At 40.1% G+C, this 18,271-nt stretch overlaps 2 protein-coding genes and 1 long non-coding RNA gene across 3 annotated transcripts in view; all 3 read left to right on the forward strand.

Moving 5' to 3' along the window:
• The window catches only part of LOC111956357 (SLAM family member 8-like), an 83,088-nt gene extending 82,200 nt beyond the window's left edge, over positions 1–888 (forward strand). Inside the window, exon 7 of the mRNA XM_070449556.1 lies at positions 68–888. Within this exon, the coding sequence (XP_070305657.1) occupies positions 68–142 (75 nt within the window). The 3' untranslated portion in view covers positions 143–888. The remainder of the gene's footprint in view (positions 1–67) is intronic.
• Positions 889–1,991: 1,103 nt separating this feature from the next.
• Positions 1,992–3,775, forward strand: LOC111952650 (uncharacterized). Its single transcript, XR_002875767.3, has 4 exons — positions 1,992–2,423; positions 3,276–3,368; positions 3,486–3,560; positions 3,696–3,775. It is a non-coding gene; the product is annotated as an uncharacterized lncRNA (long non-coding RNA).
• Positions 3,776–5,179: 1,404 nt separating this feature from the next.
• Positions 5,180–12,176, forward strand: LOC139023067 (SLAM family member 8-like). Its single transcript, XM_070435295.1, has 8 exons — positions 5,180–5,541; positions 5,930–6,079; positions 7,130–7,438; positions 7,602–7,871; positions 8,710–8,817; positions 9,042–9,100; positions 9,185–9,262; positions 9,387–12,176. The coding sequence occupies exons 2-8, from the start codon at positions 6,007–6,009 to the stop codon at positions 9,459–9,461; spliced, it is 972 nt and encodes a 323-aa protein (XP_070291396.1). The 5' UTR covers positions 5,180–5,541; positions 5,930–6,006; the 3' UTR covers positions 9,462–12,176.
• The last annotated feature ends 6,095 nt before the right edge of the window (positions 12,177–18,271 follow it).

An 18,271-nucleotide genomic window follows, 5' to 3' on the forward strand; every position in this document is an offset into this window, starting at 1 on the left:
CTTTGAGAATAGTCTATACCTTTCTTGATGCTGAAACAGTTTCTTCTTGATTATCTGTCACATGTAGCCACAGACTCTGTATGACAAGATCACATTTGGACGCCCAGAAGGCCCCCCTTGTCCCTACCAGAAAGTACTGTGAGCTGAACAGGATGTGGTCATAGGCTGGGCCTTGCATAGATATAGAACCCTCTGCATCCTCTGCATCTTACACGTGTACATTCTGTAGATAGGCCTAGATGTTACTGATTAATTTCATCACAACCTGCACTATTTGCTTTCTTTTTCACGATTGTAGTCTTCTCCCTTTATTAATTATCCTATATACAGGTTATCATTGGGCCTTATGTCTTTCTTAGAAGGCCTAGTTACAATTAGGAGATTCTTAAATGTGTCACTGGCAGTAGTAGATGTTGTGATCAGACAAGCTCCTATGTATCCTTCTTGATTAAAGAAAATAGTTGTAGATAATAGTATGATATTGATTAGTGAGGTTGATTTCTGCCTGTGAATAGAAAGTGTACTCTTTTGCATCAGGATTATGTGCTCGCCAGGTATTGATGAGGATGTAATCAGAGAGTATATGATGGAGAGTCTTTGTTACATGTGGACTGTAGTTGTTCTTATTTGATTTGTCCGCATGTCCAAAATGGCATTCATGTCTGTCCCAATAACCAGATGGAATTTAATTAATTCCCAAAAATATGCCGTTCACAGAATAAAAAAATGTTCTACCTTTTTGCATACGTTGAGTGCCTTGCATTTAGAGTGAATTGTAATTAACACTCATGACTGTATATGTTTGCGACAGAAACATGATTGTTGTATTGAATGGTTTTGAGTACTCTAGCCTTCACCAAGTGAGTGCCTAAGTGAATATGTTGTCTTTAAAATGAAACTCATTATGACACACATTACATATATCATAAAGCCTTTGAGGGCCTAGTTACACCCTAACACACTGGTCTGAAACTCCTGGTTTACAGGCCACATCAAGCTTGCAAGTCACATTATCTTGGATTGCAAAGTGATGTTTATTTCCTATTGGAATCCAGCCAAAGTTAGGATATCCAACAATTGGAACTTTTAATCACACGCAACCTGCATTCAGAATGACTGTTGGGGTATGGAAGATTGATTATTGAGACTACCTAAATCATATTAACTGGAACAGCCGTAACAGTAAAGGGTGAAATAAGTCGAACTACTAACAGATTGGATTAGTTTGATTGGTTGATTAATCTTATGCTACACAAACATAGATAACATAATTTTTTTCTAATGTACATGCAAATACACAGGTATTGAAACAAAGCATTCTGAAAATCAACCAGCAAGAGATCATGCTGGAATAATGATAATGATAATGATTGGTGTCGTTTTGAGTTATTTTGAGCAAACATTAATTTGCAATTTTACTCAACAAGTTTGTTCAAATACAACTGACTTTCAGACGCAGAGTTTCTTGAAAAAACTCTAAAGACTCAAACACATTGGCTCAACTTCTGTTTCTTTTTAAGTCCACTCAACTTGCATAACAACACTAATAAGTAATTGGTTAAGTTTTACTTTTTCCAGTGCACAGTGTATGAAATTACAAGGCTGAGAACTTCACATTAGGTCACTTGTTTGTCATAGTGAGTGGTCATGGTTTGCTCTCTTCCTCTTTAGCAGTGGTGGGTTTTGTGAAGGAAGGCGCTGTGTTGATGCTGATCAGAGAGAGTCAAATAGAGAAATGGTTGTAATCATATGCAATAACCTGTGAAAACCTAGTTTTGTTTGCTGATGAGGACACATGAAAAGTTGTGTAGGGATGTTTGTCTTGACAGAGAGAAGAATTGACATTGTTCTTGCAGCATACATTTTCTGTAGTTCACTTATTAATTTCTCTTTTAACATTCAATCTATCACTCGTGATCACTACTTTCCTGGGTTATTACTTTAAACAGTTGACAGACTGTTAACTCAAGAACATCTCTCATGAGTTGACCTCCAAATAGCTACAACATAAACCAAATGATAAACATGCCATGACGTCAAACCTTTGACACCTCTCTTAGTGACATTAAAGATTGTACTGAACATGTCAACATGACCAGGTATGATAAATGCAATATTGACTTCACTTTTTGTACAACTATGTTATTATTCACATACTACAGTTTTCTCTTCCACCCACAGAAAGACCACAGTGCTGATGTGTCCATTTACTTTTACAGTAATAGGAAGTTGTGTAGAGATGAACATGACGTCAGATGCTATTTTTTCTGTTTCTCCTTAAGCATCTGTAACTTTCTAATTCTGTCAAAGCCCCATTCGTGTCACAGACCGCAGGAACTGTAGGGGTCCGGAMGACATGCTGGTGTCGACAGTCACTTACCAGCGGCTCAGAATGGAGCACACTTCAATTTATGTGCTACTCTGTGAGTATGATTAATGTATTTATCTGTATTTTGAATATTGCTAGCTAACTATTTCCTTTATTGGAAGAGAAAATGTTTCAACCGAAGAATATGAAGTATGTCTCATACGCACAATAAATGTGGCAACAGATGACAACGTTGTTTGGTTACACTATGTTTACCGACTAAAGAGAAATGGAGATGTTGGTCAATGCAGCTTTTAAATAGGCTATAGTATGAGCCTGAGAGAGAGGAAGCCATTTTTTATTTAACTAGGTAAGTCAGTTGTAAACAATTTCTCATTTACAATGACGGCCTACCCCGACCACACCATAACCCGGACGACGCTGGGCCAGTTGTGCGCCGCCCTATGGGACTCCCAATAACGGCCTGTTGTGATACAGTCTGGAATCCAACCAGGGTCTGTAGTGATGCCTCTAACACTGAGATGCAGTGCCTTATACCGCTGCACCACTCATGAGTCTATATAGTGTAGTTTTATACTATATACAGTCAGGTCCAAAATTATTGGCATCCTTGATAAAGATTACCAAAAATACTGTTTAAAATAAATAATACAAATACTGAGCTATATTGTATGACTTTTTGTATTTCATTATTATTTTATTGTCACCCCTGATTTCAATACATTTCAATACCAAGGCACTGAGCCTTTTTTTATGTTTTGGGGTGGGTGCTTATATTTGTCCTATTTCACACATGTACAAGTGTGTCCTAAGTTGGCTCCTGTTGTAGTGTGTCTGCCAGACAAGGTCACTACTTTCTTGGTGTTGTCTTTGTACCATGTATACTTCCAGCCACTGTCAGACCCCACTGAACACGTCAGAGTTACTGTCTCTCCTTTGTATGCAGGGTTTGGATTTACGATTTTCAATGATGAAACAAAACTATACTCTAACCACTAGGATACCTGCCGCCCCGAGGTCAAGCCAGGGAAGGCCACATGTAAGACGCACTGTACTGGTCGGCAATCAGTGAAATCTAATTGTGGGATTTTGCAATTTCGATGAAAATGGAATAAGCTAATTCCTTCATTTGTTGACTGGAAATTTCAATTTTCAGCAGCAACTGGACCTGTTGATGTGACCTATGCTGAGGTTGACCTTAAACAGAAGGCCAAAGCCAAGAAGAAGAAAGGTAAGACTTAACAACCCCACATCCATATTCCCCCTATCATAACCTCACACCTCTTTGACCCCATATTGACTAGCTGCATAATATTCTGTATATAACTGTTATATTTTTCTGATGTTTTATCATCACCCCTTACAGAAACATCAACCCCACCTGAGGCAGATTCAGTCTATTCTCAATTGAAGCCAGGTACAGCTTCATATGTAAGTATGTATAAGTATGTATCTTTGTTTAATTCTTAAGAGTTTATTTTACTGCATGTCCTAAACAACTTGGTGTGGTGACATGTTGTAGGTCCTTGAGGGGGGAAGGGATAGAGGGATAGAAGGATGGAGGGATAGAAMGATGGAGGGATGGAGGGATGGAGGGATGGAGGGACACATCTTCAGAGGAGGAGCAGAAGGAACCCGGGAACATGGATTATGCATGCTCAACGCACACGCACAAACACACCAACACACTCACACACGCACAAACACACACACACACACACACACACACAAACACACACAGACTCAAACACAAAAACACATAGCACCTTGTACATTAAGGATTTTTTTATTATTTTATTTACCAACAGATATATTGTATTTAAGCATGATTTAATGGTGTTTCACTGTAACAGCTTTGTTGAATTATATGGTTGTCACGTTCCTGACCTGTTTTCTGTTAGTTTTTGTATGTGTTAGTTGGTCAGGACGTGAGTTTGGGTGGGCAGTCTATGTTTTCTGTTTGTATGTTGGTTAATGGGTACCTAATATGGTTCTCAATTAGAGGCAGGTGGTTTTCATCTCCTCTGATTGAGAATCATATTAAGGTAGGTGTTGTCACATTGTTTGTCGTGGGTGGTTGTCTCCTGTGTCTGTGTTTGTTTGCACCATACGGGACTGTTTCGTTCGTTCGTCGTTTTGTGTAGTCATTTTCCTGTTCGTGAGTTCTTCGTTGTATGTAAGTTCGCATGTCCAGGTCTGTCTACTCCGTTTTGTTATTTTGTTAGTTATCAAGTGTTCTTCGTGTTTTCGTTCCTTGTTTAAATAAATCATGTATTATCACAACGCTGCGCCTTGGTTCATTCCCTGCTCTTCCTCTTCGGATGAAGAGGAGGAGGAACGCCGTTACAATGGTGTAATGATGATGGATCTTATCTGCAGCTACAGTAATTGTATCTGCTTTTTTATTGTGTATTGAGTTTTATTGTTTTGTTGTCTGTCATTCAGATCTTTTTTATGTCTGTCATTCAGATGATAGAATGACATATTTGTACATGAATTTCCAAAATATTACAAGTATTATTCACGTTTTCTTCTAATGGCCTGTACTTTTACATTATCTTTGCATTGTGCTTATTTAAAAAGCTATTTTTTATCCACCAGATGGCATGAGTGCTTTCATACAGTAAATGGATATTGTCATCATCGTCAACTTTTCCATACAACCTAATTTGGTCAAACCTCCTTTCAGCCTAGTATAGATCTCAGACTCCACAATGTGTGAGTTAAAGGGCAATCTGCTATTTCTACATCAATTTTTGGACTTAATTATATATACCCATTGAATCTTTAAGAATATAACATAAATACCCCATTAACAAAGTTAAAATGCCTTACCCCATCAGCTGAAGACCCACCGCGAGTTTCAGAATGATGGGGGGGAAGGGTGTGCCTGAAAATAACAGTTCTTCTCAATTCTATGACGTCATATACTCTGCGGGAGTTCCTTTTTAATATTGAATTGTGGACATGCATGTCTACGATTGCATAGCGGTCTTCCAAGTAAGCAAAGGTTAGACTCATGAGCCAAGGTGTGGTATTTACACAGAAACAACATTGAATATTTCCATTACTGTGTTGAATTCCAAGTAGAAGAGGGGATTTATCAGTAACCAGGGACCCACTACTTTCCGAGAAAGTTGGCAGGTGTTTCATTTCCCTCAGCCACACTGACCTATGAGCATGCAGAAGAAGTCATGCAAACACTTCTGCAGGTATATGAAGCCTAGATGAAAACTGCACACACACTGTTATGATATTTTTGCTCTCTCTCACTCGCTCTCTCTAACCCCCCCTCTCTTCCTCTTTCCGTCTCACTCTTTCTGTCTCCCTCCTTTTTCCTTTCCGCAACATTGAGTGGTCAGCTCATAAAGTAACAAAGCTACCGGTATCTGTGAAACACCATGACCGTTAACCACACAACCAGCAGCAGCTAGGAAACACAAGCTCCAAAAACCACCACCATCAGASAGATCAACACAGAGCCAAACCCCAAATAACACGCACGCCTCATACGGGAAATCTTTTTATAAAACAGCAGCCCTCGTCAAAAGGAGGTCTCTGCTCTTTCTCTACTCTTTCTTCTCTGTGTGTTTTGGATAGTCAACTGCTAGCTACCAGTGACAGTGATAGATAAGGACATACAGCCAGAGGAAACAGTCATACAACACCTTAAAGAGATGTCTGGTGGTCCCTTCTCCTGCTTCTCCAACCTGGGAATACTCCTTCTCCTACTCTCCAACCTCCACTATGGTAAGTGTTGTAAAAAAATAAGAAATACTTTCTCCTGTTCATGCTTTGTATCTATTGCATACAAAGTTAGTAAAACCGCTAGCTTTCTCTAACTTCCTTGTTGGTCTTTGCAACGYTGTGTGTTGCCTGTAGAATGCCTAGTCATCAGTGATTGGTTGGGTATTTAGAATCGTTTGCTTAATATCTGTGTGATAACACCTACATAATACCTATATTTAGCAACATATCATGATGACGTGATTCTGCAGTTTAGAATGAGTGCCAATGATGTGGTTGGGTCGGCAGTTGTTGCAGTGCTTCTAGAACGCAACAAATCTCACGCCCCTGTGCATAATGGCTGTCATTCATTACATTTAAGGCAATAGGGGACTGTATCAAATGATTGTTTTTATTACATAATAAGAMACWCTGCAGGACTAGGATAACTGCAGTTATGCCCTAAATACCACACCTCATTGAGTTGTAACTTTATTTTGTCTTAATTCAAGACAGAGGATTTTTTGGTGTAAGGGTTTATAAAACATTACATCAGACTGATATGTATTTATAATGTTGCTCATGCAGTATATGATGCATTTCTGGTGAATAATTACACAGTAAACACAGTGGTATTTGTACTTGTGAGCTGAGGAGGGGTTATCAGATCCACCGCCGCTTCTCTTTTCCTGTCATCTCATCCTGTTCTGCTGAATGTGGGGGAGGAGTGGACTTCAATGAAGTAAAAAATGACCCAAACACTCAGATACATAAAGATATAAAGTGAAAATATGTAAAGTGCCATGTACAGCATAAATGAAACCTGGAAATGGGCTGTGTAAATCCTATCCATTATTATCTATTATTGATTAGGTAGGACTTTGCATTGCAGTGTATTATTGTGTAATTATTCATGTAGGCACACTGTAACAAGTATTACAGTGTAACAATGAGTAATTACAATACTTGCTACACAGTACTTACATGAATAATTACACAGTAGTAYGTGCACTGAAATGTAAAGTGTAACCATTGATTGGTGTCAMAATGCTAATGTCKATMTTTGTGTTTCAGGTGTGMGTGTTTRGTCATACTCGTCGTTCCACAAGACAGTAGGGGAATCCGTGGAGATGCCTGCAGACTTAGAGGGGCAAAATGTCARCACAATGCAGTGGAAGTACAGAGGAAAGGATATTGCAGAATTCAACTCAAAAGTAGTTGTATATTCACCAGGATCCCAGTTCGATGGGAGACTAGAGATGAATGTATTTAACTTCAGTTTAACAATTAGGAATCTGACTCTGCAAGACTCAGGAGAATTTCTAGMTATTGCTGAAACAGACYAGCAGATTCCCACTAAGGCTGTCACTCTGCAGGTTCAGGGTAGGCCGCTGTCAGCTTTTTTACATAGTTTGTTTCCTTTTCTATGACTATAGTGTTAATGACATATTCCATCCATTGTCTTACACTGGTAACATCTCGTTGACGACTGATTACATCTCCCTCTCTCTCCCTCTCTCTCTCTCTCTCTCTCTCTCTCTCTCAGAGCCTATATTGAAGATAGCGATCCAGACAGACATCAAGCATTTGGCCAACCACTCCTGCACGGTACGGCTGGTGTGCAACGTGTCCCGCTACCTCAACATTACCTACACCTGGGAGAGAGACAATGAGATGTACGGGGACACCCAGCAGATTTCCTTCTCTCTCTCACCAGCAGAGGGAGACATCAGTGTAAAGTGCAACGCCTCCAACCTGGTCAGTTGGAAAACTGCCTCTGCAACAGTAAAGTGTAGTAATGACACAACCACCCCAGGTACCTAGATAACATAATAATCCCTTCTATTCACTTTTCAGTGTGCTTATACACTTATGTTGTCAAGTAAAATATGTAATACTTTTGATTACGTTTACATCATTTAGCAGACACTTCTTTCCGGCTCGGGGTTTCAAATGGTGTGTGAAAAACGCTGTCTCAGGCGCCACTCCAGAATCCCCCATAAGTGTTCAATTGGGTTGAGACCTGGTGACTGAGACACACACACACCTTTTAAACCCCCTATAATCCATTGAGACCCCTCTTTCAAAGTCATTGACATCTCTTCTTCTAGTCATGGTAGCCAAAATAATGGGCACATTTTTTAATATTTTTTTTTACCCCTTTTTCTCCCCAATTTTGTCCTATCCAATTGGTAGTTACAGTCTTGTCCCATCGCTGCAACTCCCGTACAGACTCGGGAGAGGCAAAGGTCGAGAGCCGTGCATCCTCCGAAACACAACCCAGCCAAGCCGCACTGCTTCTTGACACAATGCCCGCTTAACACGGAAGCCAGCCACACCAATGTGTCGAGGGAAACACCGTCACCTGCGACCGTGTCGGTGTGCATTGCGCCCGGCCCACCACAGGACCACTGCGCCACTCGGAGGCCCGCAACTGGGCATTTTTATTCATGACCCTAAGCATGACGGATGTTAATTGCTTAATTAACTAAGGAACCACACCTGTGTGGAAGCACCTGGTTTCATTTTACTTTTGTATCTGTCATTTACTCAAGGGTTTCCTTTATTTTGGCAGTTACCTGTATAAGACATAAGCCCTGTAGTCGTTATCATATTGTATAGCCTAATCATGTGTGGTGTACAATATGTGACAGGACTGGTGTGGTATACCATCTACATCGGAGTATCAGTGGGAGGTGCTGTGGTGCTGATCCTCACTGTAGCTGTGGCAGTGTGCTACTGCAGGGGCCGAAGTAACACAGGTATGTACAGCTTAGGGGCCTCCACTATACTTAAATTGACATTTCTGTTGGTTCTATAAGTATTCTTCAGCTGATATGATTTTGTTTTCAATTTGGGGATTTACTAAAAATTGGTAAAAGAGTGAAACCCGTTATGAGTGTTGTTTATTCATTCCTGGGTATGTTGTTGATACCCTCTTTAAAATGTTTCTGATTGGTTGATATTTTGTCTTTATAAAACACAGAAGATCTAACTGACAACACAATATATGCTGATGTTATGATCACAACAAGAAGTAGAGATGTTAGTATGCATTGCCATTATTATGTATCTGAGTGTGTGGAAGCTGTATGTACTGTATTGTAATGGGCTGATTTTTGATTCCAGACCAGATCAAACAGTCATGTAAACTCAATATCCATCTATGAAACTGTCAATGATCTGGTTATCCCAAGATTGAACAAGGTAGATATAAATAGTCATAATGAAAATGTTGTGATGAATGGAAGACTATGTAGTCTACTTTGAGAATAGTCTATACCTTTCTTGATGCTGAAACAGTTTCTTCTTGACTGTCTGTCACATGTAGCCGCAGACTCTGTATGACAAGATCACATTTGGACGCCCAGAAGGCCCCCCTTCTCATTTCCAGGAAGTACTGTGAGCTGAACAGGATGTGGTCATAGGCTGCGCCTTCCATAGATATAGAACCCTCTGCATCCTCTGTATCTTACACGTGTATATTCTGTAGATAGGCCTAATGGTACTGTTAAATTTCATCACGCCCTACACTATTTGTTTACTTTCTCGTGATTGTAATCTTCCCCCTTTGTTGATCTCATATATACAATTGTATATATTTACAAGTATGTGGACACCTATTAAAATTTGTGGATTCAGRTATTTCAGCCAATCTCCACAGACAAACATTGGCAGGATAATGGCAGTACTGAAGAGCTCAGTGACTTTAATCGTGGCACCGTCATGTTTGGGGCTGTTTTTCATGGTTCACGCTAGGCCCCTTAGTTTCAGTCAAGGGAAATCTTAACACTACAGAATACAATGACATGCTAGAAGATTCTATGCTTCCAACTTTGTGGCAACAGTTTTTATTTGTACCTTTATTTAACTAGGCAAGTCAGTTAAGAACAAATTCTTATTTTCAATGACGGCCTAGGAACAGTGGGTTAACTGCCTTGTTCGGGGGCAGAACGACAGATTTTTACCTTGTCAGCTCAGGGATTCGATCTTGCAACCATTCGGTTACTAGTCCAACGCTCTAGGCTAGGTTACGCTGCCACCCTTTTCTGTTTCAGCATGACAATGCCGTCGTGCACAAAGGGAGGTGCATACAGAAATGGCTTGTTGAGATCGGTGTTGAAGAACTTGACTGGCCTACACAGAGCCCTGACCTCAACCCCAATGAACACCGTTGGGATGAATTGGAACGCTGACTGCATGCCAGGCCTAATTGCCCAACATCAGTGCCTGACCTCATTAATGCTCGTGGCTGAATGGAAGCAAGTGCCCACAGCAATGTTCCAACATCTAGMGGAAAGCCTTCCCAGAAGAGTGGATGCTGTTATAGCATATGTGTCCACATACTTTTGGCCATGTTGTGTATATATATATACAGTACKAGTAAAATCTTGGACACACCTACTCATTCAAGGGTTTTTCTTTATTTCTACTATTTTCTACATTGAAGAATAATAGTCAAAACATGAAAACCATGAAATAACACATGGAATCATGGAGTAAGCAAAAATCAAAAAACAATCAAAATGTATTTATATTTGAGATTCTTCAAAGTAGCCACCCTTTGCCTTGATGACAGCTTTGCACACTCTTGGCATTCTCTCAACCAGCTTCATGAGGTAGTCACCTGGACGCATTTCAATTAAAAGGTTGCCTTGTTAAAAGTTATTTTGAGCCAATCAGTTGTGTTGTGACAAGGTAGGGGTGGTATACAGAAGTAGCCCTATTTGTTAAAAGACCAAGTCTATATTATGGCAAGAACAGCTCAAATAAGTAAAGGGAAATGACAGTCCATTATTACTTAAGACATGAAGGTCAGTCAATCTGGAAAAATCAACTACTTTGAAAGTTTCTTCAAGTGCAGTCGCAAAAGCCATCAAGCGCTATGATGAAACTGGCTCTCATGAGGACTGCCACAGGAAAGGAAGATCCAGAGTTACCTCTGCAGCAGAGGATAAGTTCATAAGAGGTAACAGCACCTCAGATCGCAGCCCAAACAAATGCTTCACAGAGTTCAATAACAGACACATCTCAACATCAACTGTTCAGACGAGACTACGTAAATCAGGCCTTCATGGTCAAATTGCTGCAAAGAAACCACTACTAAAGGACACCATAAGAAGAAGAGACTTGCTTGGGCCAAGAAACATGAGCAATGGACATTAGACCGGTGAAAATCTGTCTTTGGTCTGATGAGTCCAAATATGAGAATTGAAGGCACACTTAACCAGCATGGCTACCACAGCATTCTGCAGCGATACGCCATCCCATCTGTTTGCGCTTAGTGGACTATAATTTGGTTTTCAACAGGCCAATTACCCAAAACACCTCCAGGCTGAGTACTGGCTATTTGACCAAGAAGAGAAGTGATGAGTGCTGCATCAGATGACCTGGCCTCCACAATCACCCAACCTCAACCCAATTGAGATTGTTTGGGATGAGTTGGACCGCCGAGTGAAGGAAAGCAGCAAACAAGCGCTTAGCATATGCGGGAACTCCTTCATATGTGGGAACTGTTGGAAAAGCATTCTTCATTAAGCTGGTTGAGAGAATGCCAAGAGTGTGCAAACCTGTCATCAAGGCAAAGGGTGGCTACTTTGAACAAAAATATAAATAATTCTTCATTTGTTTAACACGTTTTTGGTTACTACTTGATTCCATATATGTTATTTCATAGTTTTGATGTCTTCACTAGTATTCTACAATGTGAAAAATAGTAAAAATAAAGAAAAAACCTTGAATGAGTAGGTGTGTCCAAACTTTTGACTGGTACTGTATTACAGTTGAAGTCGGAAGTTTAACACACTATGTTGGAGTCATTAAAACTTGTTTTTCAACCACTCCACAAATTCCTTGTTAACAAACTATAGTTTTGGCAAGTCGGTCACCGGCTTTCTAGCTGCCACCGATCCACATTTTCTTTTTCCATTTGTTATGTCTTGATTGTACACACCTGGTTCCCATTACGTTATTATTATTTCCCTATTTAACCCTCTGGTTCTCATTATGTTTTGTGCGTGATTGTTCCTGTTTTGTGTTAGTCTTGTGTGTTAGGATTTGTTATCCCTACGTGGATTTATTGTACTGTTTATTTTTCCAGAGTAAAATACGTTATTTTTGTTTCCTGTTTCCTGTGCTTGACTCCGTCCTCACCTATACACCACTGATGCTGTGTGTGTGTGTGTGTGTGTGTGTGTGTGTGTTGTGTGTGTGTGTGTGTGTGTGTGTGTGTGTGTGTGTGTGGTGTGTGTGTGTGTGTGTGTGTGTGTGTGTGTGTGTGTGTGTGTGTGTGTGTGTGTGTGTGTGTGTGTGTGTGTGTGTGTGCGGATGCGTGCATGCATTAGAAACTTTTATTTTCAAGAGATTCAGGCTTACATTACTTTTTTTATTAAAGGTTCAGTGCATCCATTTTTATCTCAATATAACATCATTTCTGGGTAACAATTAAGAACCTTACAGTGATTGTTTTCAATTCAAATAGTCAAAAGAAAACTAAAGACCTTAGTAAATGGGTATTTTCTCAAGCAATAATTTTGGTAGCACTGTCTGGTAGTGGTCTGAGTGGGGAGGGAAAATGAACATTTGCTGTTTGGCAAAGAGGTTTGGAACTTCTTTCTTATTGGTCTATTAACTAATTTACCACATGGTGATGTCACCATGGAAGGGCAAAACTCCATCCCACCAAAAAGAGGCTGAAATTTCAGGCGGTGTTTTCAAACAGCTCTTACACTAAAAGGGCATTATCYTAATTTTCACAATTTCACAGTATTATTCCAACCTCATAGTATGGAAATATATATAAAACACAAGATAATCACATTTCTGACTGCACTGGTCCTTTAAGTTATAGCCATTGTATTCTATTGTTGCATTAACTGTTTCTAGTTGTTGTGCAATAACGACTAYTAATAGCAGTAAAATATATATATATTCTGAAAGCGGTGATTCTATTATAGTGGACATTTATTTCTTTGTGTTTTTGTGTATTTTAAGTTAAAGTTTGTTTATTGTDGAGTAAATAGCTGTACATTTCCTTATAATAACAATTGTTTTAATACCTCATCTTCAGTCACATTCACAGAAATTCAACATGCTATATCTGCTCACAAAATGTGGATCTTTGCAATCAGACAATAAATATATCATATTACAATAAAAAGGAGAGACAGGGTGTTGAATTAACTTAGAAATGCAGTAGCACTTGATAAGCACATTGTGATGGACTCGGACGAACATAATACACCCATCTACAACAGTCCCATTTGATTTAGCAGCTATAAACACATATGGAAACATCTCGAGACACGGTGAAATGATATAAATAAAAATGAAAACCCTTTTACTTCTGAGAACATATGTAGAAAAACCTCCGAAAAACAAATCCTAAAACCAATATTCCAATGACAATTCCAGCATTGCAGTTCTCTTTCACCACCACGGCAAGCTTGGGCTGTTCCACTAATCACAAGGGGAGAAATAAAGAGAGTAAGAACAGATATACAATCAACTCTGCTCACAAACCGAACAGAAAGTTGGAGCGGTGTAATAAGTTCCTCCCGATAGTTTCCTGAATACACAACTGTTTTCCTGGATAAGTAGTGGACAGAACACACGTCGAGTTATTTTTGGCCCAGCGGTTGGGTCACTTAGTTGGGTTATTGAGCTATGACCAGATGGGTGGTATGTCTGTATTTTAAATACATATTTGTGTATTTTTTGTTGAAGTAGGCTAATCTAAACTGTATTTTGTAACAAGATACTTTCAAAAGCTGTCATTTGTATTTTCAAAATAATTTTCTATACRATTACTTCATAGCGGTTCACAATTTTGTGGCCCCCTTTCACCCTAAATTGGTATCAAAAGTCTGACGGCACTATTGTGTGATATAAGCGTCTGCCAAATTAACTAAATATAAATGTATATGTAAAAATGAACAATTGTAAAGCATGCTGAGTATTATTCTAATGAGCTCTGCCATAAAAACCAAGGCCAATAACAATACCCAGTCTGCTTTGCAGTTCTTCATTTTCCCATATACACACATTTACATTTTGGTTATCCAGAGTGACAGTGCATTCAACTAAGGGAGATAAACAACATACAGTCTCACTGTCATAGTAAGTAAGACGTTACTGAGAAAAGTGTTGATTGGGAGCATTTCCAGTAAACCGGGAACATTCCCATAACATTCCCATAACATTCCCATAACATTCGCGAACATTCCCATTGAGCTCTGGTTAGGGTTTGAACTAAAATTACAAACGTTCAAAGACTGTTTCAGATCCCCCAAAAAAAAAATTCTTCTAGGGGGCCCCCATTGATTTTGTTATCCATTTCGCAGATATAAAAATCATAGTAACACCGGCATAATCATTACAAAGTAGAATCAACACAGACGCACATGATCCCAAGTCATCCAAAGACTCCCTTTCGCGATGGTGCACCATCTTAATAGAGTAAGAAAAGTTTGCACATCAGATGCATTTAATCCAGGTAGACAAAAATGTATCGTAGTTATACACATAATCAGCCTCCTGATGTTGAAGAGGCGCTCTTGCGCCTTCTTCACCAACGCTATATTTGAGTTTACGTTCCACCACCTTCCCCAATGTGCGAGAAACACTCCCAGATCTAGATGTTGCAAATAGTGTATTATTATTGGACCCAATCCTTTCGTAATTCTAGTTACCTGAGTCTATTATGATGATACACCGACACCACTTGAAATAAAGTCCTTATTCTCACCCAACCTTAAACTTCTCGACTAACTATACACCCCAGGATTATCCAGGATGTAATTGGCGAAAATAACCGCGCGTGGCAGGCCATTAGCGCTTTCATGTGACTATCCTCGTATCCTCGTAATCCCACCAATCATCTGTCATGCCCTTATCGCGTATTTCTTCTGTTTCATCACCACCATTCAAGCGCGATGACGTCTTCCAGCTGAGAGGAGATAACAAAACATGTCTCCAAAGCCACCACCAACTACCGAACACCCCTGAGATCACACCACCTATGCTACATCCCAACATCACATGCACGCGCATCGTCTAACTTTCAAGCTTAAACGCGAAAGGTTAATTTCAGACTATGGCATCATACTAAGAAGTTTTGTGTTACTTTGGTCCTTTACAACAATCCAACACAGATATTCCTTTAGCTACTAGCATGCGAGTGTCCAGCACTTCCTGAAAACAAGAAGGCTCAATGCTTTCTTTCTATCTTACCGATTAACTCTTTCTTCGGTGGTGTATTCGTGCTTAGTCATGAGCTGCCTATACGAGTCCCAGTCAATACGAGTTGTAAATCATAGTTGTCCATGCCCATAGGGGGTACCCGGCGGCACGTAACAGGGAGCACCACCCCTCAGGATTTAGCCTGCTTCAAAAAAACAATACCATTACCACTAAAACGTGAAGCTTACTTGCACATACCAACCAAAAAAAATATGGTATTGGAGGTTTATCTCTGAAACTACTGCTAGCCACCCTGATCGATATATGTTTATTGGTTACAATCTTACTGCGCTTTACGCACCTACCTCCCGAGGATGAACAGGCTCTCTCGCTCAAGTAAGCTCCTAGCATACGGCCAACCCAGAAGCTCGCACATTACCCAGCTGCTGCGAGTTGCATAGCGTATAAGCCTCGCTAGCCTAACTATTTAGCTGGTAACTAGTCCGTAACTTATCTAGCTGGTTTGGTTAGTTAGAAAAGCAAGCAATAACTACATGTATGAATAAGCATCACATTCCTTTCAATGTTTTACCAGATGTGTTAATCACAGCAGCTGCAGAGTAAGCAATGAGTTCTTTTTTAGTTGCATCCCAGAGAGGATATGAATAACGAACACTCTTCCACTCAGCTACTCTGCTTCTGGAGAGGTATTCCACTTCTCATGTGATGAGCCCCTAGCACTTGTAGTAGGATAGCCGCATGGTGAGGAGCGAGTTGGTCTCCCTGTAGTTGCAACGTCAACTAGGCGGCTTGAGACTGTGCGCCTGCAAATCTCTGAATCTCTATGGCATAGCTCCAGTCCGATGATGCTGGGACACACCGCCCCAAACCATGATAGACCCTCCACCTCCAAATCGATCCCGCTCCAGAGTACAGGCCTCGGTGTAACGCTCACGATAAACGTGAATCCGACCATCACCCCTGGTGAGACAAAACCGCGACTCGTCAGTGAAGAGCACTTTTTGCCAGTCCTGTCTGGTCCAGCGACGGTGGGTTTGTGCCCATAGGCGACGTTATTGCCTGTGATGTCTGGTGAGGACCTGCCTTACAACAGGCCTACAAMCCCTCAGTCCAGCCTCTGATGGAGGGATGGAGGGATTGRGCGTTCCTGGTGTACCTCGGGCAGTTGTTGTTGCCATCCTGTACCTGTCCCGCAGGTGTGATGTTCGGATGTACCGATCCTGTGCAGGTGTTGTTACACATGGTCTGCCACTGCGAGGACGATCAGCTGTCCGTRCTGTCTCCCTGTAGCGCTGTCTTAGTCATCTCACAGTACGGACATTGCAATTTATTGCCCTGGCCACATCTGCAGTCCTCATGTCTCCTTACAGCATGCCTAAAGCACATMTACGCAGATGAGCAGGGACCCTGGGCATCTTTCTTTTGGTGTTTTTCAGAGTCAGTAGAAAGGCCTCGMTAGCCACAGGTGCATGTTCATTAATTGTTTATGGTTTATTGAAGCATGGGAAACAGTGTTAAAACCCTTTACAGTGAAGATCTGTGAAGTTATTTGGATTTTTTCYAATTATCTTTAAAGACAGGCTCCTGAAAAAGGGARGATTKWTTTTTTGCTGAGTTTAGATGCATGTCATTCATTAAATTTAAMGTGATATGGGACTGTATAAAACGATTGTTTCTATTACATAWTAAGATACAGTACACTGTAGGATAACTGCAGTTATGCCCTAAATACCACACTTTAAATACCACACTTCACTGAACTGTAACTGTATTTTGTTTTAATTTATGACAGTTGTTTTGGTTTAAGGGTTTATAATACATTACTTCAGACTGACATGTATTTATAATGTCGCCTATGCAGTATATGATGCATTTTTCAAATCAATTTGTATTTTTCACATGCGCCAAATACAACAGGTGTAGACTGTGAAATGCTTACTTTACAAGCCCTTGACCAACAATGCAGTTTTAAGAAAAATAAAAGTTAAGAAAAGATTTGTAAAAATATATATAATAATAATAATAATGACACAGTAAACACAGTGGTATTTGTACTTGTGAGCTGAGGAGGGGTTATCAGATCCACCCCCACTTCTCTTTTCCTGTCATCTCATCCTGTTCTACTGAATGTGGGGGAGGAGTGGACTTTAATGAAGTAAAATAGGACCCACATGCTTAGATACGTAAAAAGTGCAAATATGTAAAGTGCCACATACAGTATAAATCAAAGCCGGAAATGTGCTATATAAATCCAATCAATTACTATCTATTATTGATTAGGTAGGACTTTGCATTGCAGTGTATTATTGTGAAATGATTTATGTAAACACACAGTAACAAGTATTACAGTGTAACAATGAGTAATTACAATACTTGCTACACCATACTTACATGAATAATTACACAGTGGTAAGTGCACTGTAATATAAAAAACGTTGATTGATGTCAGAATGCCAATGTACGTTTTTGTGTTTCCGTTGTGGTAGTTTCTTCATACCTGTCGTTCCACAAGACAGTAGGGGACTCCGTGGAGATCCCTGCAGGCTCAGAGGGGCAAAACGTCACCATAAAGCAGTGAAAGTATAGAGGAAAGGATATTTCAACTCAGAAGTTGTATATTCACCTGTATCCCAGTTTGAGGGGAGACTAGAGATGAATGCCAATGAATGCTTCAGTTAAAAAAATTATGAAACTAACTTTGCAAGACTATAACTAGAAAATACCATTTCTAAAATACCACTACTGTGGTCTAGTTTGGAAATGGGCCACCTTTCATGATGCTGAAATGGTTCATTTTCGGTTGTCTGTCACATTTTGCCGCAGACTGTGTATGACAATATCACATTTGGACACCCCTCTTCTCCCTACCAGGAAGTGCTGTAAGTTGAACAGGAAGTTCTCTAGGCTGAACAGGATGTGGTCATAGGCTGGGCTTCCATAGATATACTGTAGAACCGTCTGCATCCGGGGTGTCGAACTCATTCCACGGAGGGTAGAGTGTCTGCAGGTTTTCCC

Source organism: Salvelinus sp. IW2-2015, linkage group LG3 (assembly GCF_002910315.2).
Source record: "Salvelinus sp. IW2-2015 linkage group LG3, ASM291031v2, whole genome shotgun sequence".
Taxonomy (NCBI): domain Eukaryota; kingdom Metazoa; phylum Chordata; class Actinopteri; order Salmoniformes; family Salmonidae; genus Salvelinus; species Salvelinus sp. IW2-2015.